At 50.9% G+C, this 27,776-nt stretch overlaps 1 protein-coding gene across 2 annotated transcripts; it reads right to left on the bottom strand.

Annotated features, from left to right (window-relative positions):
- Nucleotides 1-228: 228 nt before the first annotated feature.
- SMAD7 (SMAD family member 7) lies at nt 229-27,252 on the bottom strand. Of its 2 annotated transcripts, XM_085213201.1 has the most exons (5): nt 27,191-27,252; nt 25,420-27,012; nt 22,863-22,916; nt 18,268-18,342; nt 229-2,152 (listed from the first exon to the last, which is right to left on the bottom strand). In XM_085213201.1, exons 2-5 carry the CDS (start codon nt 25,916-25,918, stop codon nt 1,614-1,616), a joined length of 1,167 nt encoding a protein of 388 aa, XP_085069327.1. In that variant the 5' UTR covers nt 25,919-27,012; nt 27,191-27,252; the 3' UTR covers nt 229-1,613. The 2 variants fall into 2 exon arrangements, with proteins under 2 accessions (XP_085069327.1, XP_085069328.1); XM_085213202.1 differs by lacking the exon at nt 27,191-27,252 and having other exon boundaries at nt 18,268-18,339; nt 25,420-27,178.
- Nucleotides 27,253-27,776: the final 524 nt, after the last annotated feature.

Here is a 27,776-nt window from a genome sequence, read left to right as displayed (position 1 = left end):
GAGGACACGTTGGATGTGATGCAGAGCTCCAGTCAAACCCATGGACCTGTGGAGCAACCCAGACGATACGCTGGCATGAAAGCCACTGTATTTTAGGGACAGGATGGTGGTATAGGATAAACACTGGGCTGCTGCCATGGGGGTCAGCTCAACCTGAAATGGCAAGCAACAGGAATACCCCTCCTGCTGCATCTCCCCACCTTTAACAAAGACACTCCGCACGCAGGGTTAAGTGTACATTTTTATTTTTTTCATGGAACATAGAATCCTTTAGAAAAAAAAAAACATTCATCTGGATGAGAACACCCATAGAAAAAAACACCAATCTCGTGTTCATTTTTTTTTTTTTTAATTTGGCATTTGTTATTTGCATTTATATTAAAGCAAAGTGCATCTTCTCTTATTTTTCTCGTTTATACACATTGCACAATACATAAATAATGATGCTTATAAAACGTCTTTGTATTTACAAGTAATAATATATTTATATATAACATAAAATACATTTTTTTTTTCTTTGATAAATCTCAGGTTTTTTTTTTAAGGAGTTCTTTTTTTGTGTGTGTTTTCTTTCCAAAGCACTACGATGCCAAAGTTCTGATGAGAATGCTCTCTTGTTCATTTAAACCTTTATATTTAGAAAAATAGCTTATGTTAAGGTCTAAACATGCTCACTGAGCTAAGAACAGTGTAAAAGTATCATACGTGTGTATGAATTCAAGAAGAAATGAAAGCACAACGGCGTCTTCAGATACGATGGTACTGGGGTAACCTGATCCAACAGGTTCCGACAGACCAACTATCCTCAACACTTTTTTATTCCCCATTTTTTTGTTTTGTTTTTGTTTTGTTCTGCTTTGTGGTTTTTTTTTCTGGTTTTTTTTTTTGGTTTTTTTTTTTTTTTTGGTTTTTTTTTTTTTTTTTGTTTTTTTGTTTTTTGTTTTTTGTTTTTTTTCTAGTCTTACATCACATCTCAGCTCCAACTGCAAAGCACGGGCCATGCACAGTTTCTTCATTGCCATTTTCTCCTCTTGTATCAATCCATGATGATAGAAAACGCTGTGGAAAGATGGGCGGATGGAAAGGATGGGCGGGACGTGAACCCAACAACAGCAACGGCCCAACGGCAAAATTCAACAGCAAAAACGACACGGGTGGAGTAAGATCTGGCGGGAAGTTTGTGCACCACTGGTGGGGCTACGTTGGGTTAGCACTGCTGGGGAGGCGTATTGGTTGGGTGCCACCAGCATTAGGACTGGGGAGCGTGAAAAATTCAGGGATCCCATCACGCTACCAAGAGCAAGTGGCTCCCAACTCATCCATCACATAGTACAATCCTTCGGAAATTGGAAAATGATAATCATATGTGATCTCTCCCTGCCCCACGCACTCTCCCCTTGAGTTATTGGTCGTTCACACTTTTAAAAAATACATCTATTTATCAAAATCCCCAGGCGAAAATCTATCCTTAAGCTATTTCTCAAAATGGGAAGAAAAAAAAAAACAACAAACAAAACGAAACAAAAACAAAAAGGTTGCATGAAAAGCAAGCACTCAGAAGGAAGTAATAGCAGCAAAGTAGTATAAATGTCATGAGTCCGCTCCGTCTCGTGTCATCGGTTATTAAAAATAACCTCTAACCAGCACGGGCAGCTGCTGATGAACTGTCTAGTGTAGCACTGGCCCCAGCCCTTCACAAAACTGATCTGCACGGTAAATCCAGTCCATGGCTGCTGCATGAACTCGTGGTCATTCGGCCTCTGCAGGCTATACGCCTTCTCGTAATCAAAAGCCTTGATGGAAAAACCCGGGAACACTTTGTGCACCAGCAACGTCCTGGAGTCGGGGTTGTCCAGTGTGGCCGACTTGATGAAGATGGGGTAGCTGCTGCGGTTGTAGACCCACACGCCGTCCACCTCCTTGGTGAGCTGGATGCCGTACCCGATCTTGCTGCGCACCTTCTGCACGAGCTGGCTTCTGTTGTCCGAGTTGAGTTGCCCAAGGCAGAAGCCATTCCCCTGAGGTAGATCATAGAAGATATCCAGGGAGGGCTCTTGGACAGAATACAGCCGACCCACGCGTGTCTTCTCTTCCCAGTATGCCACCACGCACCAGTGTGAGTTATCCCCTGACTCCTGAACAACTTGGGAATCTACAGGGAGACAAAAAGATGGAGAAATTGAGGACTGAGGAGGCGTTCTGATCCAAAAGTGATGCAATGTCATGAGCTCCAGCTGTTCACAATACACAGTGCACACACACCCTGACAACCTCAGCACCCTGGAGTTGCCCATGGCCAGGCTGGATGGGGCCTTGGACAAGCTGGTCTGGTGGGGAAATGGTGCTACTCAAGGCAAGGGGTTGGAATTCGGGGGTCTTTAAGACCCCTTCCGACCCAACCCAATCAATCCATAATTTCTGATGTCCCTTTCAACCCAATATTTCTCTGGTTCTGTGATCTTCGAGGACCCTTCCAACCCAATCATTCTCTAGTTCTGTCACCTTCAAGGTCCCCCCGCTCTGTGGCTCCACCATTCTTTGATGATTTTACGATCACTGAGCCTACCAGTGGTGCAACCAAACACCTTACAGCCCATCTCCATGAACAAATCACCATCCATTGTGCAGAGCCAGTGTGATAAAGCAAGACGTAGTTCCAAAAGCAGCTCACAGGACACCACCCCTGGGCTCAGCTGCCCCAATGGGGACTTTCATAAAGCCGGGAAGCCCAGGCCAAGGCCTAATGGAAGGCAGTGGGGTGGAGGTCAGAAGCTGCATGCTGTTAAGAAAAACAGCCTCAAAAGCAACAAAAGCCACCCAAAACTTGGTTCCCTTTGCCCTTATCTCCACTCCATCCTCTGGAGTGGGGTTACAGTACCAGGGGAGGGGGCCAGGGGTGCTGAGCAGCACCAAACCCCTTTCCTTGATGCAGCATCCGCACCCGGTGCTGCTCTGTAATCCCTCCCAGTCCTTGCAGGCATGTTGGGACCTGGGAACCATTCATCTCTATAATTGCACTTAAGAAAAAAAAAACCAAAATGCAACCATGCTGCAGGAATGCATGGGGGTGACCCAGCAGCACCCTCCTCCCTCACACCCCACCCCAAGACTCAATGTCACTATTTTCAGTATTTTCTGTGTCTTTCACTGACGACTTCTTGCTGCTCCTCCGGCACAGCCACCTTTATAATCAAAAACAACAAGAAAAAAAGACAACAACAAAACACAGCTCCAGCGCCACAGTCGTGCAATGCTCATTTCCTCATTTCAGTGCCAGCAAGGAACAGAGTTCTGCAGTCACTGGTAGTCATGGGGGCTAATGGCCCCAAAAGGAAGGTGTGCCAGGGGGGCTGCAGTGGGAAATACCCCAAGAGTGCGTTTATCCACACCTTCCCCCCTCAAAACAGAACGATGTGGGGTGATGTAAATGCTGCTGTGCCCCCCTCACTCTCCCTTGCCGCACCCTCCCCGTGGGTTTGTTTTTAATTTTTTTTTTTCTTTTCATTTTGTATTTGATATTTTAAGATGTTTTAACTCGCTGTTTGCTTAAAGTGTCAGGAAAGCAAAGCTAAGTTGTAAAAATAAATAAATATAAAAATCCAACCCCCACCAACTCCCCCCTGCCTTTACCCCCCATAGTAAGTGCAGCCACTGGTGCCTGCAGCTTGCACGCATTCTGCTTTACAGCAGTGAAGGGAATTTTGCAGCAGTCGTTGGACCTGCTAAAATCCCTCTGTTTATTTTCTTTAACATAAAAGCATCCCTTTCAAGAGGAGGGGGGAGGAGAGGGGCAGAAAGGCCTTTTTCACCCCGTGTTTGTGCTTGCGTTTGAGAAGACCCCTTAACGAGCGGCTCAGCCCAACGTACAAAGAGGTATTTAATTGCATTAAAAAAAAAAAAAAAAAAAGCTAAAAAAAAAAAAAAAGCTAAAGCCAACTGCCCTGGCGATGAATGAACAGAGCTCTGTGGAGGGCTGGAGCTCATGAATGAATCCCACTCGGGTTTTCAATGGCATGGGGTGAGCAGACCTCACGGACAAGGCTTAGGTAATCCGCGATTCTGGACCGTGCGGTGTAAATACGGCACAGCGCCTTCCACCCACGGGCTCCAATCTTGGCTGGGTGTCTGCTCCAGCAGCCATGGGAATCACACAGGCCCAGGCCCTCTGCCAGCCCCACCAGTGCTGCTTTTCACCACCGCTGGGACCTCCCTGCTCCCCTCTTTTCTTGGCACCAGTGTTTCCCACTGAATGAATGAATGGGAAAAGCCAATGGCGTCACCGGGGCGAAAGAGAAGGTCATATGAAAGAAGGAAAAAATGATGCAGTGGTGCTGCTGACAGACATTTGTTCCCCAGAAGGCTCCCTCTGCTCTGTGGCAATGGCCACGAGCGTAGCAAGGTGTAAGAATGGCCCTGGAGTTGGACAAGAACTGTGGAGATGTGGCAATTGATGGCACAGTCAGTGGGCATGGTGGGGGTGGGCTGGGGTTGGGGATCTTGGTGGTCTTTCCTAACCCTGAAAATTCTGTAAGTGGGCATGGTGGTGATGGGTCAGCAGTTGGAATGGATGACCTTAGAGGTCTTCTGCAAGCTTCATGTCTCTCTGACCACAGGGGTACAGTCGTGACCGGTTGATGATTAGACTCGATGACCTTAGAGATCTTCCCAGTCTCAGTGATGCTATGACTCCACGAGTGGGCAAGATGGGGAGAGTCAGTGGTTGGACTTGATCTTAAGAGATCTTTTCCAACCTTCATTCTATGATTCTGTGTTTGGGCATGGTGGGGATAGGTTCACAGCTGCACCTGATCTCTTCTCTAACCTCAATGATTCTATGATTCAAACACCCCATGACATCGCATTGAGTTCATCTCATGGTCCCATGCCACCAACCACAAGAAAACCAATGCCATGGCTGGAACCAGGCCCTTTCTCAGCAGTGAGCCCTACTGCAAACTAACATAAAAACAAAAACCCTAGCAAATCTGTGGGGGGGAAAAATCTTTGAAACTTTTCAATACAAAACCCCAAATCATAAGAAATTAGTGGGGAAAAAAAAAATCCTGGGAAATTTGTGGCCAGATCTCCTTCAGACCACCATGGCTGCTGTACAGCCAGGATACCAAAGGCTGAGCAGCTCTTTAGGATTCCTGTATTCAGTTAAAACCACAGTTTTTACAAGGTCCTCAAAGCACACACATCCCTTCGAAGCTAAATGCCTAGAAGAGTCCCAGTGAGCTCCAGGCACTCCCACATCCCATCAAACAATGCTGCTGCTCAATGCTGGGAACATGCATGCCCTTGTTTCGTTATTAAGTGCCCCTCCATTCGCTGCTATTGGTGGTTTATTATTATTTTCTATGGCTGCACGACAGCTGCCTGGGGGCCCCACCAGGACCAAGGCCATTGTGCAAACTTACTGTAAAGAGCAAATATAATAATGGAAAATGAGGGGAGGAAGAAGAAAAAGTTCTTTTTCACCATGGAAGAACTGAGACTCCTTAGCTCATTTCAGAAGAGGGAATTTAGGTGGAAATTAAAGCAACTTTTGCAGCCCAGAGGCAGAGAAGCAAAAGCCTCCATAGCTTTCCAGCTCTCAGCCCTGTCTCGGTGCCAAGTTCACAAACACCAGCGGGGGGAGGTGGGAAGGGGATCTTTTGTTTTGCTTTGTTTTGTTTTGACATAGCTAAAGGTTTTCCTGTAATCAAGCGACTTCTAATGAAAACAGCAAGCAGAGCACACGCTGGGCTGCAGGCCCTCCCAGTTGCTCCCATCTGATCCAGTCAGGAGCTATCTGCACCATCGTCACTGCTATCTGGAATTGGAATACCACCTCTCCTGATTAGGACTTTGAATGCCCCTAATTGGATCTTTTCCCAGTGATGTTACCACTACGTGTTAATTACATTACCCAACTGCAGAAGTGTTTGAACTGATCGACGTAGCTGAAGAGCTGTGCCCCCAAGGGTCTTCCCATGCTCTTCCTGCCACCACACCCCCTCCTCTCCCATACTCCTCTGGGATGCCTGGGCTGGGATTTTCCACCAAACACCAGCCCTGACATGGGAACAAAGGGTGCCCATTTTGGGGTACCCTCACCCAACCAACTCACAGTGGTGGCCCCATACTCATAACCATAACCCAATGGGAAATGGAAGTTGGTGGCCCCATACTCATAACCATAACCCAATGGGAAATGGAAGCTGATGGCCCCATACTCATAACCATAACCCAATGGGAAATGGAAGCTGATGGCCCCATACTCATAACCATAACCCAATGGGAAATGGAAGCTGGTGGCCCCATACTCATAACCATAACCCAATGAGAACTGGTAGGTGGTGGCCCCATACTCATGACCGTAACCCAACAGGAATAGTTAGGTGGTGACCCCATACCCATGACCAGTATCCCAGTGGGAACGAACAACGGCAGCAGATAAATTAACGCATGCACATAGTGTTGAGACCAGATGAAGCAAATGCTTCCCCTCCTTTATGTCAGCACATGCGGAGGGCATCCGAGCTTAAAAAAAAAAAAAAAGGGCTGGGCTGGTGTCAGCACAATGTGTCGTCTGGCCAGGACTGAGGCTGAGATAGAGCTCAGCACACTGTGCCCAATAATCCCCTTTGCCTGACCTCAAGTGGCACTGGTAAGCCAGGAGCTGGGCTGTCCTCCCATTTTCTGATGCTCACCAAGATGGAAAGGATGGAGATACCTAACTGAGATGGTAGGGATGGAGAAAGGATGAATTTGGCAGAGCCCTTCTTCAGGAACCCACCAAGAACTGAAACAAGAAGAACACTAAGCAAGACCAGAGCTAGTCAACGCCAAGGGTAACAGGCAATGTGCCTTCCCTCCTACTCTCTCAGGTCACTCACAAGGTCCTTGAGTGGGGGAACAAACAAACAAAAAAAACCCCAAAAGTCTAGAAAAGTCCTTCAAAGACAGATTTCCAGGTACACCTTATTAGAGTAAAGAGAAATCAAAATTAAAGGGCACACTCTACTGTAGAAAAGGGTCTCTGTGCCTTTCCTGGAGCTTGTGGGCAGACACTGCCCAGGAGAACGTTCACCCCAACCCTTTTCTATCTCAGCTCCATTGCTTTTGATGGCTAGCATGGTTTCTGTAAGGCAAACTGAGAGATCATCACATGTTCCACTCCACAGCGACAACTCCCCAGGGATGCTCCCATCCAACGAACCATGTTGAGGCCCTAAAACACCACAACACTCAGTCAGACCTGATGCCCTGGGAGCCCTTAATCTGCAGATTACTGACACTGTAGACCCTGACATCCCTTTAGGAACCATTCCAGCCCATCGTGTCAGTGGGTGCTTAGGGAGCCCTTAATCTGCGGATAGACAGGCTAGACCTTACATTTGTGTCTCTGTCTAATTAGGCTGTTCTTACAACACAACCTATACAGCAATGGTGTCGTCTAAAGAGCCTTAAAATGGTTTCTTTAATTTATTAGAGAGCTGCACACCCAAATGCTTTAATGGTTCCATGATCCCAGCAAAATAAGTCAACCTTGTGTCAAAATCCATACCCATGCAGGTTTTGTTCACAGAAGTGGAACAGAGTTTGGGATTTCCCAATGTTTCCAACCAGGCTTTTGGTTTGAACTCACTCAGCAGGGTGCAATGCAGTAATGGGAGCACACTGTTCCATATCCCATGGGAACTCCAGGCATCCCATGGAGACCCATGCAAGAAATCCCATCACCTTCATCAGGGCAGCAAAACTCCTTCATGAAATCATGACAAAAATGGGGTGGGAAGAGGGAAGAGTGGGTCCCTAAGGACATCTCCTATGGCTTCCAGCCTAACGCAGGGGCACTGTGGGCCACCCTTCTCCTGGGGTGCCCAGCTGGAACCTGTCCCCAAACATTGGGGCTTAATTCAAGCACAGACGGAAGAAACCAAACCTTGCAATGCACACTAATGGAACAGCAAAGAAAGAACACAAGTGAAACTGCTGGGTTCACGGAGTCCACCAACCCAGAAATCTGATTCACAAACATCCTATTAGTCATTGCTACTGTCTAATTACGGTGATTAATCAATTACCATGGATAAAAATTACCCGAGAAGAGAAGAACCCTTCTTTGTGCCCATTTTCTTTTCAAGCCACTGGGCTGAGCCTGCTGCAGCACAAGGGGAAAAAAATCCCCATGCACGCCCCAGAAGCGCCCGTCTGCCGACTGCAGCGGTTAGAGCGGAGCCAGCTGACTCCAGCTTCCTCTGCACCAGGCTCAGGGCCTCATCAGCCATGCAAATTATAGAGTAGTGCGCTGTCTGAAGGCCGAATTTCGACTCAGCTCAGAGAAAAGCCTTAGAGGAAGGGCGGGGATGGAGAAGGCAGCCAAATCCATTCATAATATTTACAGTAAATGGGCCTCTTTGCTGTTGTTTAGTATACAGTCAGCCTAATTATTTTTGAAGTTTTAATTTAAAGAACCTTCTTTATCTGCCTCTCCTGCTGCACCCCTCAAAGGTGTGGGAAACTTTGCTCCTTTTTCTCAAAGCAGAAGAATGGGAATCCCTCCTCCCCCTGTGCCACGTGCCAAGACCTGCCCAGATGGGGTGAGAAGGAGGAGGCCCCCCATGGGGACAGGGACAACCCCCGGGATAGGAAGGAATGCCCAAGGAAGTTTAAGCCGAAAGAATGACATGCACTGCATCCTAACGCAATGCCCTCCCAAGACCCCATTGGCACCACAAGTGTCCTACTGCATCCCGAGGGCTCCGGGATGCTCTGGCAGTGCATTCTGTACAAGCAGGTGTGATCTCATTTTAATGCTAATAAGGGAGATTTCAGCAAACCTCAGTGATTATAGAATCACAGAACCACTGAAGTTGGAGATCTCCAAGATCCCCCAGCCCAACCCCAACCTACCCCCACCATGCCTACTGATCATGTCCCCAGGTACCACATCCCCACCTTCCTTAAAGACCAACCACTGGGGGATAGTAATGGCCCCAGATCCTGTTGGTGAGCCAACACCTCCCTGCCTGGATCCAGCAGGGCACACCCCTTCTGCACCTCAACCTTCAGAGAAAGGAGAAACCAACACACAAAGAGCTCCTGGCTTCCAACTAGGCCAACCAGCCCCAAGCTTGCCAGAACTGCCGCCTTGGTGACAGCACCCTGCCCATCATCCTTCCAGCACAGACATAAATCACAGCCACCAAAGCTTCGGTAGGTCATGGCCCTCCCCAGCACAGCCCCCAGCTCTCCCAGATCACAGAACTATTAAGGTTGGAAAAGACCACTAAGATCACCCAGCCCAACCCCAACCCATCACCACCAACCCAACCATGACCCACAATTTGGGGAACTGGGTTCCAGTGTGGGGATACGGTAGCTGCCCATGTGTCATCCCCTCACTGACAACATGAAGCTCTGCAGGCTGCATGCTAGAAGGGCTGTAGAAGCCCTCCTAAACCCAGAGCAGAGCAGGGCACTATTTCCACACAGATACCCAGCGCCCAGATGTGTGCTGGGATCTGTTCCTGAGTGTACTACACACAGGTACACACACACACATACACACACACACACGGCATCCCATTGCAACCACAGAAGAAAAAAATAGATCCCCTCCCCACAGCACGCTGACCTGCAGCTCTCCCCAGCGTTATTGCAAGAGCAAAAACAGACGTTTCCCTTAAAAAAAAAAATTAAAAAAAAAAAAAAAAGAATTAAGAAGCCCACCACCCACCCTGCGCCGCGTTCCTTCCTAGAGGGCAGGGAGAGGCTTTTGCAAAACATGGAAACACGGAACAAAAGTCCTTTTCACGCCGCCGTGCCCCCGCCGGCCCCACTGCGTAACCATTATGAAAACGGTGGAGCGGGGCTGGCATTTGGAGCATTTACTGCATTCCTGCCAATAAATTCCATTCCCGGATCCACTGCAGAGCGGCCCTCTCCCCCCTCATTCCTCCCGGCTGGCTTTACAGCTCCATCGCCGCCGCGGGGCCAGGGCCCTGCGAGGGGGAAAAGCACCCCGCGCCAGACTGGAGACAGCGCGCAGACGGAGCGAGTTAATCATTACTGCTGTCTGCCTCCGTAATCTAATCACGGCCGCTCCTAGGAGCACGTGGCACAGCCCTGGTGCTCAATGGAGCTGGGGCATGGGGATGGATGGACAGACGGACGGACCGGCATGGAACTGCCAGGTTGGCCAACAAAGAGACCGAGGGCCGATGAAGGGTTCTTGGCTGGAGCTGCCAAGGCGGGAGCTGCCCGGCCGTGCAGCCCTCCCTGCGCCTCTCGCTTTGCTTGGGATTAATAATGCGGAGCAATTAGAGAGAATATTACGTTCGTTAAGTAATTAACCCTCCTGGCGCTGTGGTGGAGCTGGCACCCCTGGTTGGCATGGATGGGGCCAGCGGCTTGTCCCAAGCCACGAAGCACCCAGGGGTGAAAAACCCCCAAAACCGCTTACTCATGGATGAAGACCCCCCCCCCCCAAATTGCTTGCTCATGGGTGGAACCCCCCAAAACCTGCTTGCCCCCAGGTGAAGAACCCCAACAGCTGCTTGCCCCATGCTGGAGGTAGATTTGCCCAGCAGCACAGCGGCACCGGAGCCACCTGTCCCCACATCCCATGCACCGTTCCAACCTCCCAGCCCCAAACCTGCTCCTCCCACGCCACAAGCCGCAGGTGACAGCGGTGACACCACGACACATTTTCCACGCTGGCTCTTGTGGGACTGTGACAAAGCACAGCGAACCCGCAGGGCTCTGGGCGTGAAGATTTATGGGTTTGTTCCTTCTCGTGAGCTCCAGCGTCTCGGCCCAGCTTCCAAAGAAAACGAATCCATTGCTTCAAACACAGTGATGTAACCTCAGCTCCCTGCTCCTTTTCCAAATAAAACTACTGCTATCCGATTCCTGCTCACAGGATGGCTTTATGGCGTTATTCAGTCCCCTGCCCCACAAATTGAGAGTGCAGCAACCCCACAGGACTCCACAGCCTATGGAGCTTCCCTATGCAGCAACCAGGACCTTCCCACCAGTGGCACATCCCAGGAATTTGTAGCATTCCGAAGGCAGCGCCATTGGTTTCATCAGCACGAATCAACGGAGCAAGAGCCAACTCCCCTGGCTGTAAAAGCAGAAGGTGTTTGAACTTCCCTCACCTCCCCAAAACGGCGTTTCTCAGCCTTAAAAATGGGGATCTGGGAGATTTGGGATGGAGGGGATGGGATGGGATATGTGGCAGCTGCAACCCACAGAGCCACGTGGCCACAAGGCACTCTGCCGTGAGCCGGCACTCATTGAATCAGCGCTGGCATTCCTACAAACAGAACCTATTCAGAAAGAAAATTACTATTCATCACCTCCAGCTTCCTTATTATGTACATATCCACGGATATGCTTGCAACAATGCTCCAACGGCCCAGCAGCCGGAGCCATTTTTTGGGGAGAGAAATCTACTTCCCCACCTGCCCTGTGCAAAGAGAATGTCTTGGAAAATCATGAAGAGTTGTGCTCCACCCTAAAAAGTCAATGAAAGTCATAGAATCACCGAATCACGAAGGTTGGAAAAGACCTGTGAGATGCTAAAGCCTAACCCCAAACCACCCCCATCAGTTCTCAAACACCTGCAGGGACGGAGGCTGTCAAGAAAAGGGTTGTGACACACGCCGGATGCCCCACTCCATTTCCAAGGTGGTTATGGGTGCTCATGAGCTGGGACAGTGATGGGACATTGAGGATGGGAAAGCAGGAGAAAAGATTGAGGAGAAAATGGGGAAAAATGGACAGCAGGTTTCAGAAACTGGGAGAGGAGATGAAGGGGGGAAAAAGAGCAAGAAATTAGGTGCTGATTCCCCCAATGAGCTGAGATGAGGGACACAAGGGAAGGAGCTCATCTCCACTCCCAGGTTCACCCCAACATCCTCCAACACCATGTACTCAACTTCATTGACCCGGAGCGATGATGGATCCTAGGGAGTAAGAAGGGTAGAGAAGGGCTGAGCCAGTTCTTACCAAGCTGCTCCCTATTTTATTTTTTTTTCTTACTTTTTGCAAGTTAAAACCAAGATAATGACACTGGGTGGGGACCAGTTTGGAGAGCTGAGCAGCCAAACCAAAACGCGCCTCCGAGCCAAGCGCTTCCCCAGCCTCACCGTTTGGGGAAGGAAGCTGAGAGCAGCCATGAAACGATTTCTCAGTGCACTGAAGTGGAGCACTCAGGCAGGGGTGACCCCGCTAGTAAAATATTTTTCAACAGAATGAAAATAAAACAAGAGCGCTCCGGCTGCAAGCTGCGCTCCGTAGGGCTGCGTCCCTCCTTCTCTGCTTCCCTCTCCTTTCTCCTCCTCCTTGGCACTTTCTTCCCCTCACTAACAGAGCTGTTTTCTTGCGTTTTTTTTCCTTTCCCCTTTCTTGGCTCTTTTCACCTAAAGCCTGATGTAATTTCCTGTCCTGTCCCAATGTTTCCTGTTCGTTAACAGGGTGAAAGTTATCATCACGCACTTCAACGGCAACCCAAAAACCAGTGAAAAAAAAGAAAAAACAAAAACAAGAAGCAATGGGAGAGAAGGGCAGACAGGGTGGTATTCCCAGTGCCACCCTATTCCTAAAGAGCAGCCAGCGGCCATTCGGGGACAAACCAATGGGATTTGGACAAGAAGGCTGTACAAGCAAACTGGATTTTTTTTTTTTTTTTTTTTTTTTTTTTGCACAGGGACACTAAAACGGAGACCGTGCCTCAGCGGTTAATAATATCCCAGCGCTGAAAATAAACTGGGAAGGAAGCTCCTTTGTGACAGTGGGCGGGCAGCCAGGCTGCGGCGTGGGTCATTCAATCTGCTGGGGGTTGGCACCGCACAGGGCCTGGCTCCCAACATCTGCCCTGTGCCAAAGGGGGGGTTTGGGGACCTCAGTGTGTCCCCGTGGCCCTGCATTTGCCATGCACGCCCAAACACCATGCTTGCAGTGCTGGCGTTTGGAGGTGTAGTCCCAGTGACCCATGGCGGGTCGGTGCGTGGGGTTAATGTCACTGTTCCCATAGTGTAACTGACACCTGCACGCAGATAGTGGGGATGGAATGGCTCCTGCCCCGTATGAGTGTTTGTGTCCTGTCTCGGTTTCAATGTCCCCAACGATCGGGTTTCCGGCGCTCATTGGGACATTTTATTTTGCAAGCAAAGAGTGGTTTGGGTTGCTTGCCAGTGCAGGCACACACCCCTCCCTGGCTCCACGCTTCCAAATCCACTTTTCTACCTTCTTTCCTTCCCTCAAAAGCTCCAGGCTACAGGAGAAAACTCAACAGCCCCAAAGCCACGTAGAATCACAGAATCTGCACAGGGACATGATTTAACAGAGGGTTGTTAGAGTTAGGGTAGGATGGTTAGGCTGCAGTTGGATTTTAAGGTCTTTTCCAACCTGAACAATTCCGTGATTCTATGATTCTAATCATTAAGGTTTGAAAACACCAATAGGACCATCAAGTCCAACTGTCAACTCACCCCCACCATGCTCACTCACAGAATCACAGATTTTGGAAAAGACCTCCGAGATGACAAGTCTAACCATCAAACCATTAGTACCACACTGGCACCACGAGGGGCTGGGAAACACCCCAAAAACTCAAATCCCTTTGTTGCAGTGAGAGCAAACAAGATAAGGGGCTGCAACACTGCTCGCTGTGGGATTCCTCCTGCAACTTAGTGCAGACCACCCCCAAGGCATCATGTAATTGGGAAGTGGGATGGGATGATGCACTGCCATCCTTTGGCTTTTAACCCATCCTGGGAGAACATCTGAGGGAGTATCCTAATCACTAGGGCTGAGAAAGACCTCTAAGACCATCAAGTCCAACCACTGACCCATCCCAACCATGCCCACTCAGAGGGTTATAGAATCATTAAGATTGGAAAAGACTTCCAAGAAGTCCAACTCTCAACTCATCACCACCATGCCCACTCATACAATCACAGACTCATAAAGCCAGTAAAGGTGGAAAAGGCCTCCAAGATCCCAAAGCCCAACTACTAACCCACCACTTTCATACCCACTGACAATGTCCCTAAGCAGAACTACAAAATCGTTAAGAGTTAGAAAAGACCTCCAAGACCATCAAGTCCAACTGTTGACCCACCCCCACCATGTCCACTGCCCACATCCCCACAACACTTCCCTTCTCCCAACGGGTGCTGATCACCTTTGGGCTCCTACAGGCTGAGCGCCCCATAGAACCCCCCCGAATTCCCCCCGGAGCAGAGGAACAGTCGGTGCCAGGCCGGCGGTGCCGCGGTCAGCTGATGCTGAGCAGCCCGAGGCTCCTCGCCTGGCAGGCAGCCTGCAGCACGCCGGCTCCAGCACTGTCATCCTGCATTAACCCCTGATAACCTCCGCCCTGCAGCATGGGGGCCACGCTCTGCTGGGAGGCTCAGGAGGAAAGGGTGCAGCAGCTTTGTGCAGAATTGGATGCAGTCAAAAAAAAAAAAAAAAAAAAAAAGGAAATTTAAAAGGAGGATGTAAGCTCACAAATAAATCAAGAATGAGTGACTCCTCCCCCACTCAAACAACAAAAAAAAAAATTAGAAAAAAAAAATTCCAAGCAATTGTTTATCCTTGGGACAAATATACAACCCAAGCTGCACAGGAAGATGTCTCAATTCCAGATTATAATAGGATGCCCGTTTGTAAATAAAGGCATTTCACAGGAGGCCATAAAGCCTGTGTTGGGGGAGGTGGAAGGGGGGACCGGAGCTACGTAGGACCGCTGGCGGATAGCTGCGGGTCTGGGCAAGGTGCTGCTCCCTGAGAGCAGATACCAGTGGGGATCAGAGGCATAGTGCAACATTCCAGGCCTGCCTGCCATCCCATAATGAAATGTCACTCAGTCGCATGCCGCCAAGACGGAGCAGATCTGAAGGAAGTGCTCCATCAGACCATGCAAAGTCTGCTCCCTGCCTCCAGCCTTCACTGGTTGGTTCCCATCTCCTCCAACATATCCCATGGAGATCCTGCCCCTGCGCTGGGACCTCCCCACTGGGACTGGGGCTTCTAGGGTGTTGTGCCCATCACATCCCCCAGAGCCACCCCCACGTGCTCTGTTTGGAAGCAGAGCACTAACCAAACCCATCTGTGAGCTCCAAACCCAGGAAGAGCTACCCTCTGCCTCCTGTTTGCAGGAATTATTTTTATCCCCAGTGGGATATTTTCTCTCTGTGTCAACATGACAGAGAGCTTGGAGCACCCAGAAAAGGTTTGGGTTGGAAGGGATCCTGAAGACCATCTAGAACAACCATCCGATGGGCAACGCAAGGACTAACCATAAAAATAGAGAGAAGAAAAAAAGAGAGGGAAGTCCCATACAAAGCAGCACAGTGGGGGACAAGGGCTGGAGAGTGGAAGAGCCAGGGCTGTGCCATGGGTCAACATGAAGGGACATGGGTACACTGATGCTGCACAATGCCCAGTCATGCCACACGCACGTTCCACAGCTTCTCTCCTCTGGTTCTGACCTCTGGAACAAATCTCATCCCCACCCTCTTTTTCTCTTTCTTTTTCCCCCTCATTTACAACTGACGCCAACAAGGTCACGGTGGCATCATGTGGCCGTGTCCCCTCCCTTTGTCCCCACCCCTCGCACTCTGTCCCTTTCCACGCTGCTGCTGACAACATGAAAACACAACTCCACCTGGTAGGAGAGCAAACTGAGCTTTCCACCCATTCGTTTGTGGTTCAGCATGTGGCCACTCATCTGCTGCCAGTCACTGGTACCCAACGGCTATCGAATTTGGTATGCAACTGGTACCCAATTGGTACCCAGTGGTACTGAACTGACACCTAGCTTTGTACCCAACTGGTACCCACCTTGGTACCTAATGTGCTGCCCTAGTGGTATCCAACTTCCACTCAACAGTTACCCAACTTAGTACTCAACCAGTACTCAACTTCTACTCAACTGGTACACAACTGGTGCCCAATTTGGTAGGCAACTGGTACTCAACTTGGTATCCAATCATTACCCAACTGCTCCCCAGCTATATCCAACTTGGTCCTTGCATTCATGACGCTGCAAAGCTGCATCCCTCCATCACATCCCTACTGGCCCAGCTTCCAAACCCACAGAAATGGGTTTTCATCACTTTTATGAAAGCTCCCCATTGTAAGGGCATCACAAGCTCTGGGATCTCCAAGAGCAGAGGAGGATGCATTTCTCCATAAGGAACCTGCAACCCACGCCTGCCCTAAAGAGCTCCGAGAATGCCCTGACTCATTAATGTCCCCTCCCTTCAAACACACTCTTCTGCTAATTTAAATATGCCAGGAAAATAAAAAAAGAAAAGGAAAAAAAAAAGGAAAAGAAAAAAAGAAAGAAAGAAAAAAGAAAGAGAAAAAAGAAAAAAGAAAGAAAAAAAAAAGAAAAAAGAGAAAGAAAAAAGAAAAAAGGAGTAAGTTGGCTTTAGAGAATTGCCGCAAGCAGCGTTTATTTTCCTTTCTCGACTGGGTCCCTCCAGTTGGGAATTTTCAGTGCTACACTTCTGTGCGTGGAGCGGAGATGCCAGTAAATCAGAGCAAATGCAAAACAAATGCTCTTTCATGTGGAGGCACTCGGCTTTGTTTCATGGCCTGTGTAGGTAACCATGTCCCTCCGTGAGTGAACTCTCCTATCAGCTCCTCATTAAGCTCAATGGCTACAATTACATTTGTGGAGGGAGAAGAGTGAGCAATGATCATAAAAGGGTCTGTTTCCAGGCTTTTTTGGTGGGGAGGAAACCTTAGATTTAAAAAAATAATAATAAATCCAACCATGAGGAATATAAAAAAACAACTGCACTTGATGGGGGTGGGGAAGGAGCCTTCCTTTGGGGTTTGTTCATCACAACCCCAGAGCATCCCACTCCCCCCCCGCCAGCCCTGGGGAGCACGCCGGGTGATTTCCTGCAGCCCAGGCCCCCTCCCTCCTTCCCTCCAGCACAGAGCAGCCAGACGAGATGTTATCAATCGCCGGCCCTTGCAGAAAGCCCCCTGCTAAAAGCGAGTGCTTCCTCTGCTTATTTCATGTGGTATCCTGTGGAACTGAGCTCTCTCCTCCCCTCTGCAACAGGCACATTTCAGGAGGAAAAAGGAAAAAAAAAAAAAAAATCAACAACCAAAACAAAGCTATCTAACAACATCCTTATTGTGTTGTTTTGCTTCTCGTCTCCTTTCTTTTTCCAGACTCTTTTTTCTTCCCTAAAGCTAGAGGCTCCAATGCAGGAAAAAAAAAAAAAAAAAAAAAAAAAAAGGAAAGCCCAATGCTAAAAATGACAAGTTGCTCCATTCCCTCTCCCTCCCGTTTGATTAATTCTCATTAGGGCCCTTGGACAAACAATATGCTCCCCTCTCAAATAACAGCCGGGGTATACATTACACCCAAAGAAAAACAAACAGGGCCGGCTTAAAGACATCCACACCAAAAGCCATTCCTGGAGAGAGGGACGGCCCCACGCGCGCACAGCCGACGTGTTTCTGGAATCCCATCTCGGGGCAACGTGGTGCATCAGTGCTCCACAAATCGTAAATCAGAGAGAGATCCCGAGAAAGGAAGCACCTTCCAACACAGCGAGGACATGCAGGTACACGGTGTCAGACATTCAGCACAACTGCTTTAATCCTGGCCAACGTCAATGCGTAGAGTCCAACCACAGACGTGGGAGGGAAATGGGGTGCTGGGGGCTTTGCACATTGGGAAAAACCAAGGAGGGTTAGGGAAACCATTCTAAAAAACACACTGCATGATGGCGCCTGCAAGCTGGAGGAGGTGCCCGCCACATCCCCCAGAGCCACCCCCACGAAACAAGAAAAACTCAACGCCGTCTGTAAAGATGCATGAAGAATTGGGTGCTGGAACCCCAATGAGCAGAGCCCAAGGCAGTGCCCAGGTGTGGTTCTTGTCACAGGGACAGTGCCACCACTGCCAGGCAAACGACACCACCCCTTTCTGCAAGGGACCACCACACTGCTCCGAAAACACATGCACCTGACCAAAGCAACGCCAACACCATTCAGCCTTCCAACACACCTCGCTCCGAAATCAATGGGGCTTGAGGCTGGAATTCAAAGGAAACGCCAACTTCTGGGGACAGGCAGCTTTCCCCGACATTTCAACACATCCTCTGCACGTGAAATTAAACCAAATTCTCCTTCAAAGCACAGTTTTCCCAACAAGACATACCCCCAAAACTCTTGGCCAAGGGACCCGACGGGACACGAGCAGACACAAACAAGTAGGGTCAAGGAGAAATGTCTTACCTGAGAGCCCCCCAGGGGCTAGACAATTAGTTCCCCCTGTTTCAGTGGAGGAAGGCACAGAGTCTGGACAACCTGCTGCAACAGAGGGAAAGAAGAAGTAATCAGTGTACATGAATTACTTTGCAGACTCCAAGCAAAGCTGCAAGCAGCATGCACATTCCGAAGCGTTCAACAGGAAGCGATTACTAATTGGCTGCACAGACACGGCAGTTCATCAAGAGGCATCCACCCTAACTCATCACCTCAATCAAGACTCTGCACAGCACTTAATCACTGGCCTCGTGCTGATTACAGAGCAGCAACAAATGACAGACTGGCGGCCACCTCTCCATCTGAGTCACCAGGGTAGGACATGGGGCTGCCCTCGCGATGGAGCTGCCAAAATTGTGGCTTTGTGCACCGAAGTAGTCACCACCTGGACTTGCCAAAGTGGGAACTGAAAGGGAGATGGCTCATTGGTCTGAGCCCGTGCTGCACTGCATGGGTTTTGGACCTCTCCATCCCCAAGGTTTTGGACCTCCCCATCCCCAGCCATTCAAGCATCTCCTCTCCTTGCTCCAGGTGACAACAGCCAACACCAGTCCCCTGATGCTACAGCTTTTTCATCACAACCAAGGGTGACACAACCCCAAGGCAACACTATGCCTGAAAGGCGATGAAAGCAAGAAAAATCAAATCCACCGTTCTTAGAATCCTAGAATGGCTGGGCTGGAAGGGCTCTGTAAGATCATGGAATCACAAAACGATGAGTTGGAAGGGCTCTGTAAGATCATGGAATCGCAAAATATTGGGTTGCAAGGGCCATCACAGATCGTCCAGTTCTTTGGCAGGTTGCTGGAGGAATCTGGCCTCATCAGGGTGACATTCCTAATGACATCCCTTTGCTCGCTGCTCTATCTGAACACAAGGACCACCAAGAAAGAGAGCCCAGCTCTCTTCCTACTGATAAGTCACTTCTCCAGACTTCATCCCTGAAATCTCAATGAAATTAAAAAAAAAAAAAACAACACTGTGTGCATAACCTCCTTTTATCAGAGTGAAGTTGCAGCCCTCACAGGAATATACAGCTTAACAGGATACACTTAATCACGCTGAAAACAATAGAGGAGACAGGAAATGGACTTACTTGTGAAACACTGCACACTATACACTCTCTAAATGCCTTGAAGTGTTTGCTGTTCTTTAAAGAAATTTGGTTTTTTTTTTCTTCCCCCCCTTTTATTTAACCCTTTCCAACTCAGAGAGAAGATTCCCTGAGCTGTGTCTCTGAGACAACTTCAGCTGCTTGGGTTCCAGATGTGGTCCACACATAGGACCATCCCACAGGTCCCCGATGGGACTCAATGCTTTACAGCTCTCAGATCCCACTCTTGCAAGGTGCCAGCTCTTACCCAGAGCTTACCCAACCTCCAGCTCCCATCTATACATGGGGGCACTGCCAACATCCCAGCAGCTCCTGTCCCACCTAAGGATGGGACCAAGTACTGGCCTAGATTACCTGTGGGCACTACTGCTCATCTCACCTCTAACACAGCTCTTGTTCTATGCAAAGCTGTAGAGAAGCAGAGAATGACTTGGGTTACAAGCGATCATGTAGACCAACCCTGAGATGTGTGGACAACAGCCAAAGTGCACTAACATCACATCCACCCTGCAACCCCAACGCACAAACCCCAGCCCTGCTCTCCTCAAGCCAATGACATGGGCCTCTCAGAACTTCCACCACTTCCAAGAATGTGGCAATCCCACAATGTAGTGGAGACCTCCACCAGAAGCCGTGTTGCCTCGCATGGGGCATGCAGAGCTCCATATTTCCATCACCGTTATCATGGTACGGTGGAATTCATGACCTTGGAGCTCTTTCCAGCCTCAATGAGCAGGATGGGCTTGGGTCAAAGGCCGGCCTTGACCTCAGAGGTCTTTCCAACCTCAGTGATTCTACGATGGAGAAATGCTGGGAGCACGTTCCCACCTCCACAGACAATGCTGCTTTTTCCAGTGCCCAGTGGACATCCAACATCCGATTGCCCAATGACCAAAGAAGGCACTGCTCCAACCCAAGGTCCCACACAGCATCCAAAGACACACCAGCTCAACAGCATTGCACTGTCCCGCCACCACTCACTGACCTAACCCAAAAACCTCAACGTCAAGGTGGGAACACAGGGAGGACCACGCGGACAAACAGATGCTGGGACACAAAATCTCACAGCTCGGTGCAAGCCAAGCTGCAGAGGAAACCCCAACCACCTGCACTGACACACCGTGAGCTCCACGTGCCCCGCGGTCACAGTTCAACTGCCAAATGGGCTTTTCTTCCAAAAGGGAAAAGAAAAAAAAAAAAAAAAAAAAAAAAAAAAAGAGGGCTTTTTGGTGAGTAACCCAGTTGCTGCCGTGCTTCCGATTGGCAGCGTTAATCACTTCCTATTGGCCGATCTGCATCACTTTTCCTTTCGAAATGGCACATTCCTGCTCTGCGGCTTCGCTGTTTACACACATTTTGCTACCTTATGTCAACACTTGCTAATGAATAAATATGTCGCCGGGCTGCTGTGTTCGAGGCCCTGGTGGAGGCAGGCGGGACAGTTCAACCCCGCTAATGGACTGATCCCAGCATTAACCCTTCTGCCCACTGGGGCAGAGCAGTCTGCAGAGTTTAATCCCACGGATGGGGAGAAACAAAGGTTACCAAGGAAAGGGCACAGATATCACACGCTTCTAGGGGGAGCATCTCCTTATCCAGGCGAAATCACACCACTTTGTCTCAAAACCACAAATCCCAGAGGCCTCAAGGCATGGGATGCCGAGCCTCCCGTCATCCCCTCTTCCACTAACCCACACGCCTTCCCCTTGTGTTTTTTCACCCCACAGCAAAACATCCCGTGCTCAGCAACCCAACAGCAGCAGCACTCCTTCCCCCAGTTCTGCACTGCTCCTAGAGCCTCACAGAGTGGAAAAATCATCGGTGCTATAGGGCAGGATGAGACCCCACCACGGGACCCAGGTCACCATGACACTGGGGCTTCCTCCATTCATTTTCTCAGAAAACAATTGAAAATGAAAAGGCCAATTCCAATCAATCCCATGGGGCTCATCTCGACTCCAGCAGCCAGGCCCCAAAAGTGCGGAGCAGTGATTGCAGGGAAGTGCAGAGCAGTGATTGCAGGGAAACTGCTCTTCTGGCCAAAAGGGAAAAAAAAAAAAAAAAAAAAAAAAAAGGCAATAAACCCTACAAACTCCAGGCAAAACCATAACAAAAACCCAGCACCGCCCTCTGAAAACACATCTTGGGATCGCTCCGCCAAGGGGCATCACCACAGGGACACTGAGCAGCCACACTCATCTTTAAGGACAGAGGGATGTGGGGACATGGGGATGTGGGTTTCCCCCAGGCTCCCTCCACTCCCAGCCCTCCCCTGCTCAGCCCCACGCGCTGCCAAGCAGGAGCTGACACAGAACTGCTGTTGCCAAACCCAGGTGGGGTTCCTCTGCCACCCCAACACCCAACCACGACCAACACGGTGCTGCAAAAAAAAAAAAACATTTTCCAGACTCTCTCTGGCAACCTTTCCTCATTTTCCCAAGCCCACAGCACAGGATTATGGCCCCTCAGCCCCGCACGCCTCCTCCAGCCCATGTGTCACATCTCATTGCGAGCCACAGCCATCACCACGTATCCCAAATTCCTCCCGCCCCATTGCTTGGGGGGCAGCCAAGGTCCCACAGCAGCCCCAAAGACATCGTGGTGACAAAGGCAGTGCTGCCTTCCCCACGCTTCTGACCAGAAATGGCTCTTCTCCCTCCATTTTAACCCGCTCATACCCATCTTTCATCTGTTTTCCCCCATTTTACCTCATTTATCTCCACTTTTAATCAACTTTCCCCCATTTTTAACTCATTTATCTCCATCCTCAACCTGCTTTCTCCCATTTTTAACATGTTTATCTCCATTTTCAGCCTGTTTTCTCCCATTTTTTTAACTCTCTTATTCCCACTTTTAATCAATATTCCCCCATTTTTTATCTGTTACCTGTTTATCCCCATTTTTAATCCTGTTTCCCCCCTTTTTAACCCAGTTTCCTGCATTTTTTATCACTTTTCTCCATTTTTAACCGATTCCTTCCACCACCCCTTTAAACTGTTTATTAATATTTTTTACTGATTTTCCCGTATTTTAATCAGTTTTCCCTACTTTTCTTTAAAACCTGTCACCTGTTTCTCCCATTTTAACCCACTAATTCCCATTTTTAACCCACTTTTCCCCATTTCAACCCGTTTTCCTCCATTTTAACCTGTTTGTCTGCATTTTAACCCCTTCCCCCTCATTCTAATCATTTTCCTCCATTTTAACCCGTTTCCCTTCACTTTTAACCTGTCTTTTAATCAGCCATCTTTTAATCAGTTTTCTCCGTTTTTAACCCCCATCTCCCCCCTTCTTTTACCCACTTCTCATTTTTGACACGCTTATCCCCATTTCCAACTCATCTTTCCCTCACTTACAATCCGTTTTCCCCCCACTTTAACCCATTTAGCCCTCCTCCCCCTCCTCCTCCTCCTCCCCCCTCCATCCCAGGGCACGCACGATCCGCACTCACCCGTCGGCTTGAGGAAATCCATGGGATATCTGGAGTAGGGCGGAGGGGGCGACTCTGCAAGGAGGAAAGAAAAAAAAAAAAAAAAAAAAAAAAGCCGAGAGAATGAAAAGCCGTGCCATGAGAAAGAACAAACAGAGCGACAGGCGATAGGCGATAGGCGCTGCGATAGCGGCATTCCCGGCGCTGCGCCGGGCGGGACGGGACGGGACGGGGCGGCCGTCGGGTAAACAAAGCGGCGCTGGCGCCGGCGCTGCCGCGCGTCTGCGGGGGGCGCGGAGACGGGGGGGGCACCGAAAAAGGGGGGAAAACAAGAGAAAAAAAAAAATGTACTGCGAAGAGTTCGGGGGTTGGGGGCAGAGGGATCCCCCATTCCCACAACCCCACATGGGGAGTTGGGATTTAGTTCGTTTTTTTTTTTAGCTGGGGGGGATTGGCTGTATTCCTGATCTCATTCATACATCCCCATCTCCTTCCCCACATCCCTGACACCACTCCTATGTCGCCAGGTTGTTTCGGCTTTCTATTTGGTGATTGTGTTTGTGTGTGTGGGGGGGGGGGGTAGAATTGTAATTATTTTTACACTGGTTGCATCTTTGCCTATAGTAGGGGGTTGGAAATAGATGATCTTAAAGGTCACTTCCAACTCGAACCATTCTATGATCCTCGAACCCATTCCCACCTCCCCAGTTCGTGGGGGTTGAGAACTGCACTTTTTTAATCGGGTCTTCAGGGTGAATAAGTCAGCTGCATCCCCATCCCCCACATCCCCACCTCCAACCCCTCAGCCGCAAGTTTGGGGGCTTAAGAATTATCGTTTCTCTTGGGTTTTTAGGGGGAAAATGTTGGCTGCATTCCCCACACATTCCTACATCCCCACCTCCATCCATAATCCCATCCTCACATCCTCAAGTTTGTGGGGGATTGAGGATTATCATTCTTATGGGGTTTTTTTGTTTGTTTTTGGAGGAAAAAGTTGGCTGCATCCCCATTCCCACATTTCAAAGTTTTCTGGAGATGGGGATTTTTTATATAATTATTATATTACCATTACTATCACTATTCAGAGGGAACAAGTTGATTACATCCCCCTTTCCCACTGCCTTCCCACATCCCCACACCTCAAAGGGGCTAAGAATTGATACTGGGTTTCAAAGGGAAAAAAAGTTGGTTGCATCTCTACCCCCCACATCCCCATCCGAACTTCCATCCCCACCTCCACCTGCAACCCCATCCCCATCCCTGACCCCAGCCCCCTGTCACTACCTCCATTCCCATTCTCAGACCAACATCCCTACCTCCAACCCCATACCCCAGGCCATAGCCCAGCTCCAGGCCATAGCTCATTCCTGACCCCATCCCACTACCTCCATCTCCACCCTCAGGCCACACCCCATCCCCACATCACTACCACCTTCATCCCCAGGCCATACCCCAGCCCTAGTTCCAGCCCCATCACAACCCAGTCCCATCATTCCCACTATATCCCATTCCTAGGACATAAGCCATCCCTAGGACATATCCCAGCTCCAGCCCCATATCACTACCCCATCATCCCTATCCCTAGGACATACCCAACCCCTAGCATATATCCCAGCTCTAGCCCCACATCACTACCTCCACCCCCAACCCTAGGATATATGCCATTCCCATCAGTATCTCCAGTCCCACCCTTACTACTACCTCCACCCCCATCTCCACCCCATCATACCCCATCATCCCCATATCACTACCACCTCCATCCCTATCCCTATCCCCAGGACATACTCCATCCCCACCTCAACCTCCGGTCTCATCCCCATCATTACCTCCATCCCCATCTCCATTTCACTACCTGTGTTCCCACCCCATTATGTCCCATCCCTAGAACATACTCTATCCCAAGCCCCTTATCACTTATATCACTATCTCCAGCCCCATCTCAATGTAACGCCATCCCTAGGACATACTCCACCCCCATCACTACGTCCATTCTCACCCCATTAAACTCTAAACCTAGGACATTTCCCATCCTTAGGACATACTTCAGCCCCTTCCCAATGTAATGCCACCTCTAGGACGTACTTCAGCTTCAGCCCCATATCACTATCCCCATTCCCATCACTACCTCCATTCCCACCCCATTAAACCCCATCCCTAGGACAAATACCCCATCCCTAGGACGTACTCCATCCCTAGGACGTACTCCATCCCTAGGACGTACTCCATCCCCAGCTCCATGCCATAATCTTCAGCTCCATCCCAATGTAATGCCATCCCTAGGACATACTCCATCTCCATCACCACCTCCATCCCCATCCCCACATCACTACCATCTCCATCCCTATCCCCAGCCCTAGGAGAGACTCCAGCCCCATCCCAACCTAATGCCATCTCTAGGACATACTCCATCCCCATCCCCACCCCATCCCCACATCGCTGCCACTTCCATCCCCATCCTCACCCCATCACACCCCATCCCCACATCACTGCGACCCCCATCCTCACCCCGTCCCCACATCACTACCACCCTCATCCTCACCCCATCCCCATGTCACCCCCCTCCCCCTCCGCCCCGTACCGAGCTCGCAGAGGCGGCTGAGGTGGTGCGGGTTGCAGCAGACGAGCTCGGTGGACGCCGCGCTGTCGGCCTGGCAGCAGCCGCGGAGCCTCTTGAGGGGCGCGCCGTGCCGCATCTCGGGCCAGCGGAACACCCGGCACAGCAGCGCGGGCAGCGCGTCCCGCTGCGCGCCCAACCGCGCCTCTCCGCGCGCCGGCAGCAGCACGCACGGGGTGCGGGCCGCCCCGCGGGACTCGACGGCGCGCAGCAGCCCCTCCAGCTGCCGCTCCTTGCAGCGCTTCAGCACGGCGTGGGTCAGCGCCTTCAGCTCGCCCTCCGCCGCCCCCCGGCCGCCCCCGCGGGGGGATTTGGCCGGGCAGCACCCCCGGCCCCCCCCGCCGCATGACTGCGGCCGAGGCTCGGCCGGCGATCCGCCGTCGCCCGTCTCCTCCTCTCCGCCGCCGGGTGCGCGGCTCCGCCAGAGCCGTCGGACGAGGAGCGAGCGTTTGGTCCTGAACATGCGGGACGTGAGGATGGGCCCCCGGCTACGGCACGGGCATGGCGTGCGCCGAGCATGAAGGGGCCGGCAGCCGGGGCGAGGCGGGGGGCAGCGGCGAGCGGGGCGGGGGCCCGGCCGGGCTGGGGCATGCGCCAGGCTCCGGGCTTTGATGGCGGGGGGGGGTGCGCAGCGTGAGGGGTGCTCGCGCTGCGCGAGGTGAAAGGAAAAAAAAACGGGGGGGAAAGCGCTCGGGGTGAGGGTGCTGCTCGCCTTTAAAAATACGAAAAGATAAAAATGGGGGAGAAAAAAAAGGGATCAGCGCAGTTCTACAGCACTTTGCGTGGAGGTGGGCAGCGCAAGGGGTGACCGCGCTGCGAGGTGAAGTGGAAAAAAAACGGGGAAGTAAGAGGAGAGTTCGGGGATGCCACTCTCCTTTACTAAAAAAATGGAGGAGAAAAAGAGGGGGAAAAAAATGGTAGAAAGCGGCGCGGTTTCACAGCGCTTTACTTGGGCGGGGGAGAGAGGAGTAAGCAGCGCAAGGGTTGCCCGCGCTGCGCGAGGTGAAAAGGGAAAAAAAAGTGTGGGGGGGGGGGGAAAGAGAAAAACCCGAGGGTGCCGCTCTCCTTTAGAAAAAGGAGAGAAAAAGGGGAAAACGGGAGAAGTAGGCGCGGTTTCAGAGCGCGGCTCCGCGGCGCATCGCGGGGGGAGGGATGGCCTTGCGCGGGTGCGGAGAAAGCACAGAGCCGGGGGGAGTCCTGGGGCTGCCGGGGGCTGCAGCTCCCATCAACGCGCCGCGCTAGGAAAGGGAGAGGGGCGGAAAAATGGAGAAGGGCGAGGCAAAGGGACGGGGCGGGGGAGAGAGTTGAGGGGGGGGAGAAGGGAAGAAGGGGAAGGGGAGAAGTTAAAAAAATAAAAAATAATAATTATTAAAAAAAGACTTAAAAAGAAAAAGGATGAAAAAATGAGATTAAAAAAGGAGCCCGGCGGCCCTACGTGCGGAGCGGCCTCGGCTCGTTCGTCGCGGTCCCGCGGAGCGGAGCAGCATCGCGTCTCCGCGGAGCTCCTTCTGCGCTCCGCCCGTCGCCGCCGCCCGACGTCCCCGCGGCGCTCCGCCGCTGCGAAGGAGAGAAAACGGAGCGCAGAGTGAAGCGCGGCCTCCCCGCACCCCTACCTCTCTCCCGCAGCCGCTCCGGCTTTTCTCGGTTATTATTTGTCCTCCCCTCCTCTTTCTCCTCCTCCTCCTCCTCCTTTTTTTTTTTTTTTTTTTTTTTTTTTCGCTCCCCGCACTCGCACCCGCACCGCCGCGGCTCCGTCGTTCCCTTTTGCCTTTTTTTTTTTTTTTTTTAATTATTTTTGCGGGGGGGGGGGAGGAAGGGGGAGGAGGGGAGCGACGGTGCGTGCGCGTTGTGGCCGCGCCCGCCCCTTTTCTTTTTTTTTAAATCCTCCCTTCCCCCTCTTCCCCCCCCATTCCCCCCCCCCGGCTCCGTGTGCGCAGCCCCATCACGTGGGCGTCTAGACAGCGCGTCGCTCCGGGAGGGGAAAAAAAGGAATTATATATTTATCTCCATCCGCCTGCACTGATCCGACGGCCCTTTGCGCAACGCGGACGCGGGGTGCCCGGGAGTGGGGGGGCATAGGATGGGGGCGGCCCCCCCCGGCTGCTGCCTGCGGGGAAGGGGGGGGGGCCCAGGGTTGACCCCCGGCACTGAGCCCTAAGGGATGGGGTGGACACCCCCCAAAGTGTGGGGCAGCGCCTGCCGTACATCGGAGCGTGTTAGAGCAGGGCTGTGTGCTTGCCATGTGCTGTGCTGTGTGTTCTGCGTGCCGTGTGTTACACGCACCACGTGCTACATGTTCCGTGTTACATGTTGCGTGCTAT

The sequence above is a fragment of the Meleagris gallopavo genome, chromosome Z (genome assembly GCF_905368555.1).
Source record: "Meleagris gallopavo chromosome Z, MGAL_WU_HG_1.1, whole genome shotgun sequence".
Lineage (NCBI taxonomy): Eukaryota > Metazoa > Chordata > Aves > Galliformes > Phasianidae > Meleagris > Meleagris gallopavo.
The sequence above is the reverse complement of the archived record's forward strand: the minus strand, read 5'-3'. Positions and strand labels throughout refer to the sequence as shown.